At 41.8% G+C, this 9,305-nt stretch overlaps 1 protein-coding gene across 1 annotated transcript in view; it reads right to left on the bottom strand.

The window, feature by feature from the left end:
- The window catches only part of ERC2 (ELKS/RAB6-interacting/CAST family member 2), a 1,053,591-nt gene that overhangs the window by 2,760 nt on the left and 1,041,526 nt on the right, over positions 1-9,305 (bottom strand). The window contains exon 15 of the mRNA XM_069084575.1: positions 1-574. This exon is cut by the window's left edge and continues 2,760 nt beyond it. Coding sequence (XP_068940676.1) covers positions 455-574 — 120 coding nt within the window. The 3' untranslated portion in view covers positions 1-454. The remainder of the gene's footprint in view (positions 575-9,305) is intronic.

Genomic DNA, 9,305 nt, shown 5'->3' with positions numbered 1-9,305 from the left:
TTCTTTCTTTCTTTCTTTCTTTCTTTCTTTCTTTCTTTCTTTCTTTCCTTTCTTTCTTTCATAATCTAATGCATTTGAAATGACACTGTTGACCAAACTGGCATAGTCATTGAAGATGAAGTTAACTTAGTATATCTAAACAGAAGTTTTATCACACAAACTTTGGTAGTATTAAAATTTATCAAATGGCATTGAAATAACTCTAACTGAACATTATTAAGGAATGAGAATTAGGAGAGGTGGTCACTTTGTTAACCCCCAAGCTCCAAAACAACAACAAAAAAAAGATCATTCGTTCATTATGAAAAATGAAGGCTCTGTCCTTTCCGTCCACTCTATTTTTCTGCTCTTGAACGGAATGGACTTTGCAAGAGACAAGACGAGATAAGGCAGAACATATCCAATCGTTAAGTCTTGCATCAGACAGCAAAAAGGAAACATTCATCTTCCATTGCTATGCCCCCCTCCATTGTCGACATCGTGGGGGAGTGGTGTGGGATCCGCTGCAATAGATCATCAGAGCATTTTTGCGGGACAGTATCTTCTTTCTCCATCCAGCTTCTTTGTCGGATAACTGCAATTAGAAAACATGCCATTTAATAGAAGTAATACTAGCCATCTCAACAAATGCAGTGATCTGTTTATGACAGACTCGTCTGTGGGGAGTGAAAAGTGTATATCGCACACTATGCTTTTTGGGTATTGGGAAGAGTGGGTCCATTGAAAATTAACTGACACTGGAAAAGATGCCCAGGAAACTCTCTAAATCTAGTAGGATATAGATGACATTCTTCAAAAAGTAGATACTATAGATTCATTGAGAGAGGGTGGGTCCTGGACTAAAGATTTCCCTAGTGACAAGTTGGCAACTGGTGTGTTGTGTATAGTCTTATAGAATTGCCTAGAGCTCAGATTCATATATATTTTTAAATTACAGAGAGCTTAGAATTCACACTAACCTTGACCAGGCAGAAGAATGTTGTAAAGGAAATAAGCCCTGAAAATGGACTCAGAGAGACTGAGTTTGACTAATAGCTCTGCTGCTCACTTAAATCAACCAATCAACCAACAAGCATTTCTCAAGTGTCTAAAAGGTTGTCAGGCACTGTGATAGATGCTGGAGATTCTGATACCAACATGAAGCAGTCCCTGCCTTCAAAAAGCCTACATTCTATATGCCAATCATTTTCCTCTATGAATTTTGGTTTCCCCATCTGTAAAATAAAAGTTTGGCCAGAACACTTCCAAGATCTCTTGCAGCACTGAATCTATCAAACTAGGAAACTCATTATGTGAGCCTTCAGGCAGTCATCAAACATTTGCTGAACACTTTATTAAGTGTCTACTGAATGTGAGGCACTATGTTAGGTCCTGGAAATGCAAAAAAGGGGGACAGGGAGACAGTCTGTGCTCTCTAGAAGCTGAGATCCTTATGGAGAAGACAGCATGCTAATGACTAGGTACATACTCACATTCACTAGGCATATACCCAACATACACAGAGTGGATGCGAGGTAATCTGAGAAGGGAAGGCAAGACCAAGAGCTGGGGACCAATTGACTTAAACTTAGAAAACACACCCACCTGTGACCACCTGCAGATGCTTTGGCACACTTTGTGTCAAACATAGAGATGAAAGAAATGGAAACCTTCAAATATCTGAGTGTTTGTGGTAATGTGGTCCAAGCCCCCTGATGTTTTGGTTTATTTTTTCATTATGGAGATATTTGGGGACATGTAGGGCTGTCTCCCTTCAGGCTAGAAGGAAACCACATATTCCTACTTTGATTTGAGGATTTACTCTTGTAATTGCAAAGGTTGGCAACTTAGAAAGGCATCGCCACCAGCACTTACATGATTCATTTCTGCCCTTGTATCCCCAGAACCTACCATGGTACCTTGCTCATAGTAAGAACTTTATCAAGGCTTATTGACTGGTTGATTGATTAAACTCCCTAATAATTATTGGGGTCTATGGGACTCTTCAGTGCCTGGGTTAGTGCCAGAATTAGGGTTACCAAACAATCCATTATAGGGTTAGAGAAGAAATAGAGTTATGAAAGCAACCTCCTTCTGCCACCTGAGCTCAGTTATGTCAAAAGCACGCTCAGCACTTTCTAATCACTACTGACTAATGAAAGTTGAATGGCTTTGGATGGCAGGGTAATTGTTTGTAGCCATCATTAAACAGCCAATATGGAATGCGTGTTTGGATGAACTCTACTAATTTTGACTCTTCGGGAATGGGTGTAACCTTTCGGGTTAAGAGCCCTTGAATTTGGGGTGAGGAGGGAGAAACAATGACTTCTGCAGAGCAGGCGAGTGAAGGAGCATTGGAAGCAGATCATGTTACTAATTCTGGCCCATAAAATCTTGGCAAACTTTTTCTTGAAATTAAAATTTGAAGTCAGAGCATGCATTCTGTGTTGTGAGTTCCACATACTTTTCATTCTTCTGTGCATAAAAAGTACCTTAATCATCTTTTCAAAGGATTGACTGAAGAATTGAAGGAGTAGGAACTAGACCTATGATTTCATTAGTATAGGGAATCCCAGGTGAGGAAACTCCTTCTGCCAATATAGGCCAGTACTTTCTCTGCAACATCTACTGATATATTGAAATTTCATGAGCATTTTTAAAAAATAGGGAAATGGGTGGGGTGATGAGGAATTTACATCAGGGGAAGAAAAAAATCATCCCAGTTAATTTCTATCACCTTTTCTTTTGTTTTTTTTTCCAAGATAAAGTACCAAAAGGAGCAAACATTTATTTCAGTTGCAAAACAAATACCCACACACAGACACACACACACACACACACACACACACACACACAGATCTCAAATAAAGAAAAGCTGCCAATAAGGGAATGCTTGGGCAAAAGCCAACCAGTGGCAGCTTCACCGAACAATCCTCTCCTCTTCTTTCAACTCAAGGATCACATTGACCAGAATGAAGGCCACTCCAATCTGGTGACCCAAGGTGCAGAATCAGAAAGCCAAAGGCTTAGAGCTGGAAGGGAATCAAGAGGCACCCACTCCAAGCCCCTCATTTTATAGACCTGGAAAGACCAAAGTTCTTGGCCAATGTCATCATCCAGTAAGTGCCAGGGTTGAGACATGGTTCCCTTCAAAAACAAAGGACAACAACAGCAACAACTGCTTGGCCTTTGATTTAGAAGAAATCTTAGATGCCATCAAAGGAGCCATCAATCAGCCAATAGTTATCAAGTACCTACTATGTATCAGCAACCGCTCTGGGCACTGGGGATACAAATCGAGAGTAAAACCACCACTATTCCCAAGGGGTTTGCATTCTAATGTGGAAGATAAGGCCCCACAGAATTCCAAATAAAATATAATAGAATTAATATATCACATATTTTATGTACAGAATAAATATGAAATTATGCTTATATTCTCGTAGGCTTCCAACCTTGGAGTTGTCCTTGACCTTTCCATCTCCTCTACTCCACATAGCTAATCAACTCTTAGATCTGTCTGTGTATATGTATGTATATTTGTGTATGTGTGTTTGTGTATATAAAGATGTAGAAGAATGTGGTCCAGTAAGTAGATTATATATATATATATATAATTTATAAATTTAATTCAATATTTAAATTATGTATTTATATGTACATTCTTCCACATCTGGCCAACATCCTAATCCAGGTTTTCATTACTTCTCACTTGTGCTACTGAAATGGCCTCCTATCGGTCTCTCTGACTAGCCTTTGCCCTTTCCAGTTCATCTTCCACATAGGTTCCAGAATGATTTTCCCCAAACTCAGGTCTGGCCCTATAGGGCTCGTTAAGTTCTTGTGGTTTCCCATCATTTTTAAGATAAAAAACAGAAAGTGTTTCAAGTCCTTCATGGTCAGATCTCGAATCACCCTTCCAGCTTAATTTTGTATTCTCCTTCTTCATGCAACCTAAAGTCTAGCAAACTATCCTGCTGGCTGTTCTTAAAATAGAGTATGGCATCTCCCATTTTCTTGCCTTTTCAGCCGCTGTCCCCGATTGCCTGGAATGTCTTCCTTCCTCACCTCTACCTCTTGGAATCCATTGCTTTCTTTAAGGCTAGGCTGAGGAAGCCTTGCCTGTGCCACAATCTGCTAGTGCCTTTCCCAGCATTAGCTTATATGTATTTTATACATCCTTTATATACGTATTTATGGATATCATCTCCTCTACTTAGATTGTAAACTCCTCAACGTCAGAGACTGCACAGGGACTGGAATACAGGAAACAGTAAATAAATTCTTGTTGATATATTGATCTAATTCAATCCCCTTATTTTACATGGGTAAATGAGGTTACTGAGGTCCACAGGTGCAGAGACCTCAGTTCAATCAGAATTTCTTCAATTCCTTCTGGACATAAGATCTTGAGCTAACCACTGGGGATACAAACGGCAAAAAGACAGCACTCTCCCTCAAGGACTTTATATATTCTACTGGAAGTTTACAGCCTAAAAACAGGAGAGAAGCCCAGGAGGTATTCTGACTTCTGGGTTGCTGATTCACCTTTCTGGGACTCGGTTTCCCCATCTGTCAAATCAGGAAGGTGAGTTAGATGACGTTCAATGGTACTTTCCAGATTTTTCTCTGTGATTCTGTGACTTCCATTTGAAGCCCAGATCTGTCACTTGAAACCCATATGATTGAGAGCATATTATTAAACCTTCTACACCTCAGTTTCCTCATCTGAAAAATGAGGGAGTTGAACAGCTTCTGAGGTCTCTCCCATGTCTCTGTGATCTTCTTAATCCCTGTTCTGCCATTTTTACTTTTCTGACATTGGTGACATTTTTTAAAATGACAGGTCAGTCATTTAAGCTCTCTAAGCTTCAGTTTCCTCAAGTGTCAAATGAGGGGTCTGGACAAAATGATTGCTGAACTGGCTTTTAGCTCTACATCTGTAATCCTATGATGAAATAGGATACACCAGCTATTCCTCAAAGGTGGCTAATATATATTTTTTATATGGGTTTTGTTGTCTAGTCTGACCAGGTGGTGTAAATTTCATTCCTTTTCCACATTTTTGTTTTCTGACCATGACTGAAATACATCCATTTGAAGACATGGCTAGAAGCAACCATGTGGCAAGTTCCCTAGTTAAGAGGGATATAAAAAGTGTGGCATCGCACAAATATCCTTTGTGATTTATTTTTCTTCAGAATAAAGACACCTGCCCAAGTCTTGCTGTCTTCTCCAGCCCCTCAATGCTGGTTACAGAGATTTGCAGAAACAGACCAGGAGAAAGGGCCCTTTGGTAAACACAAAGGGGGTAGACGGGAAACTGTTTAATAACAGTAGTAAAAAGCGGGCTATTTTTGACATCTGGGTTAATGTCCATTATGTCCCATATGCTTTCCAAATGTGTGTAGCCTGCCCCCAGATACAAAAACAGATACCCATTCACGGAGGCAGTGGTGGCCAGCCCCCTGCCTAACTGATTGCACATGGTGCCGACATGAACGCAGGCTGGCCACTGATAGGGTAATTAACAAAGGCCTGCCACAGGACGCACTGGTTATTCTGAGGAAATGGCGATCCTGCAAAGCTCTCCCATCAAGAGACTCCCGGCTGAGGAAAACCCAATAGGGCCATTCCTGTTCCTAAAAAATCTATAACCTTACATCTGTGTTATTACTTAGCATCTTTTAAATGTGGCCTGAATGGATTTCCACTCTTCTCATGAAGATTTATTTATTAGTATTCTGATCAAAGTAGCAACAAATTATGTTAAATCATTTAATTTTCTTGTGAGGACCTGCCACTTTGAAGCCATAATTCAAAAATATGAGTGGAAAGCAATGATTTTCTATTGAGAGTGGCCTCCTACCATAGGATGGCTCCTGAGAATAGAAATGTGACTCTGTAGGGCCCAGTGGGTCCTGGAGGTCCTAGGGGGTTTGGATTCAGTCCCCATGACAGAAGCACTTTGATGTTTACCTTCCCTTGGAGGTAGATGACAGTGAATAGGAAGAATCTCATGGTCTTGTCGGTGAGGAAACTGAGTCCTGGAGAGGTGAAATGATTTTCCCAGAATCACCTAACTGGTCATTTCCAGGGAGAGGTTGTCCATCCAAGTCTTCTGACTCTAGGAGTTTAAATGTTCCATTGAGAATACTAAGTGGTCTCAATTCAATAGGAACTACAGCAAAATGGGAGAGATACTTGCACATGAAGCCAAGGAGTTCACCACTTAGGCTGACTGTATGTATGTCATTAAGCTGTAATATTATCTTTCCTGAAATTCAGAAAAATACAAGAAGTCCACACTGAACAGTTCATGAGCTGCCATCTTGGACTGGGTGACTCCTACTCCCTTCAAGAACACTCTAGGGATATCTGTCCCCCACATGGACAGAATGGAACAGCCAGAGGCTGTCCCAGGGTCCAGTACTACTCAACATGGACCTCGTAACTCGAACACTACTCTGCTTTAGCCAGTTGGCATTAGGTAGCAGGACTGGTCCTTAAGACAAGACATCTGCTAGGTTCCGACCCAGACTTTGATGCATTAGCAGCATCCTTTGGTGTTGGTTTGGTTCTTTCTTTCAAATATAGGTTGAATAGAGATGTATTTAATTGAAATTTCCCCTAGTAACCTTTAATCTGAGAGCCTGGGAGCCCCTCATCCACTGCCGTCCTTGGCCTCAGACACTTCCAAATGACAAATACCAACTCCCTTATCGATATATGCACACATGCATGAATGTACACACATGCCTAAGCACATGTGGGCATAGACATAGGATTCCATCAGGGAGGGGAACTTACATTGTGAAAAGTCCCTCCCCCTTTGTGGATCTGTACCTTGAATTGCCTGGGTTAATCAGTCAGTCAATAAGCATGGATTTAACTCTTACTATGTTCTGAACACTGTGCTAAGCACTGGGGAAACAAAGGCAGCAGATTAGAGCTCATGATCAAATAGGGAAGACAACAGGCACGAAAGCTATGTGCCAACAAACCATCTGTAGGATAAATTGAACCAAAAGAGGTTCAGGGTCTTGCCCATGGTCACAATTAGCATGTGTCATAGTCAGTCCTTCAATGGGAACTAGTGTAGAGAGCACCATTCCACAGAGGAAAGAATAGGAGACTGGGAGTCAGAGACTGTTCTGTCACTTTTCAGTCCCGTCTGACTCTCCATGACCCCATTTGGATATTTCTTGGCAGAGATCCTGGACTGGTTTGCTATTTCCTCCTTTAGCTCATTTTACAGATGAGGAAACTGAGGTAAATAGGGTTAAGTGACTTGCCCAGGGTCACACAGCTGGGAAGTGTCTGAAGCCAGATTTGAACTCAGGAAGATGAGTTTTCCTGCCTCTGGGTATGGCACTCTATTCACTGTGCCAAGAGGACCTGGATTTCAACCCTGGCTTTGCCACTTTTTAACTCTGTGACCTCTAACATGACACTTTATATCAAAGTAAAATGAGAGCAATGCCTTCCCAAGACCTTTCCGGCTCTGGATCTGGGAGCCCACGATTTTAAAGGAGTTGACCTCTGGGGGCTCATTTTCCTTCTCTGTAAAATAAGGGAGTTGGACTTGACAGCCTCTAAGGTGCCTTGTGGCTCCCAATTTATCATCCCCTGATCTCCATCCATATTCATCATGCTATATTCCATATGGATGTTTTTTAGCAAGGAATTTCCATATACACACATCTCTAGGATATTATATATGCATGCATGTATGTATGTATATGTATATACACACATACATATGTGTGTGAGAGAGTGCATAATAAATTATATATATATATGATATATAAAATCCTATGCACCATATTCGTACATGAACTAAAAGAAAACACATATCACATGCCCACAATGTGCCCGGCATCGTATATGGATGCCTACCTCCCTTCTCCACATACATGTACACATCAATGTGTGCATACACCTAGACACACACACCAAAGATTTCATAAAATAAATCCCTGCCTGTTTCCGAGGTGCTGTCCACCCTCCCCTGCCCCACGCTGCTGTACCAATTTAAAAGTGCGCAGGAAAAAAGGTACAAGGAACTAATGAAAATAAGGAAAACGTAAGAGCTTTGTCAGCCTCCAAGCAGAACCTCCACCACACGGAGATGCCAAGACAGCCAAGACACTTGCCGAGTTAAGTGAAAAGGTAAAAAGCTCGTTTAAATTTATAGCATTCCTTCAGTGTCCCTCTAGGAGCCTGGCCTTGAGCCAGGGTTCCTTGTTAAAAATTTGTTAAACGTGTTTGGCATTAATGCAAACACAGAGCGCTCATTTGTTACGAGCTCTATCGGAATGCATTCATTGAAAGCAATGAAGTCGTTACTAGAAAAGAAAAAAAAATGTTCATTAAGTCCATTTAAAAAATACAATGATGTATGCAGCACAGAGCGATGGCGCCCCAGTGGCTGTATAAATATCTGACAGAATAACCACAAGTTGTGTTTGGTTTGAAACTGGAATCTTTGAAAGAGAAGGAACAGAACAAAAACGGGTTTTGTTTGTTGTCAAAACTGATGTTAGCCTTTCTTGTTTGGAGCAGGTCAGCATCCCCGACGTTGGCCAAAGCGTTCTCTCCGGCTCCCATCAGTGAAACAAGCGGGTTAAAACCAGGTCCCGGGAATGCTCTGGGTTCACATGGGAGGAGGGGCTGTGCTCCTTCCGACATCCTAGAAGGGAGGTTGAGTCCACAACGAGCACCGCCCCCCCCCCCCCCCCCACACACACACACTTTCTCGAGGAAAAGCTCTGATGTTCTTGAGAATCTCTTCAGCAGCTGGGATCCCTAGCGGACTTGTAATTGTGTCGGATGCTATTGAATTACACGGAGAGGCAAAACATTCTGCTTTAATCACAGGGCAAATGGAATTCTAGAAACAAATATCTCCAGCCTTGTTTACAGAAGCTCAACCTTGATGTTCCCTCTCTCCCCCTTCCCATGCCCGCTAAAACGTTCCGAGGAATTGTCCGATGGTGATTCCCCTCATGTGGTGCAAAAGCCTATGGTAGAACCGAGCGAGGGGGGCGCATTACATAATTCAGCATCGGGATTTGGGGAATATCTCGCTGGAGAGATTTCAGTGGCAAAAGCCTTCTCAGCCTTCGGAGATAGCCAGCTGTGCTGAAGAACGAATGGGGCACAATTACAAAGAATGCTGACCACTTTGGCACAGGACTTGGGGGTTTGATCTTGCCTCCTTACCTCCACGAATGAGCTCCTTTCCTCATTCCCCTTCTAACAAGATTCTATCATAATAGCTAACGGGCATGATAATAACACAGGATTTCAAGATTTCCAAAGCA

Source organism: Petaurus breviceps, unplaced genomic scaffold, assembly GCF_028583685.1.
Source record: "Petaurus breviceps papuanus isolate PSGF00001 unplaced genomic scaffold, PetGlider_PUasm1.0 174, whole genome shotgun sequence".
Taxonomy (NCBI): Eukaryota; Metazoa; Chordata; class Mammalia; order Diprotodontia; family Petauridae; genus Petaurus; species Petaurus breviceps.
The sequence above is the reverse complement of the archived record's forward strand: the minus strand, read 5'-3'. Positions and strand labels throughout refer to the sequence as shown.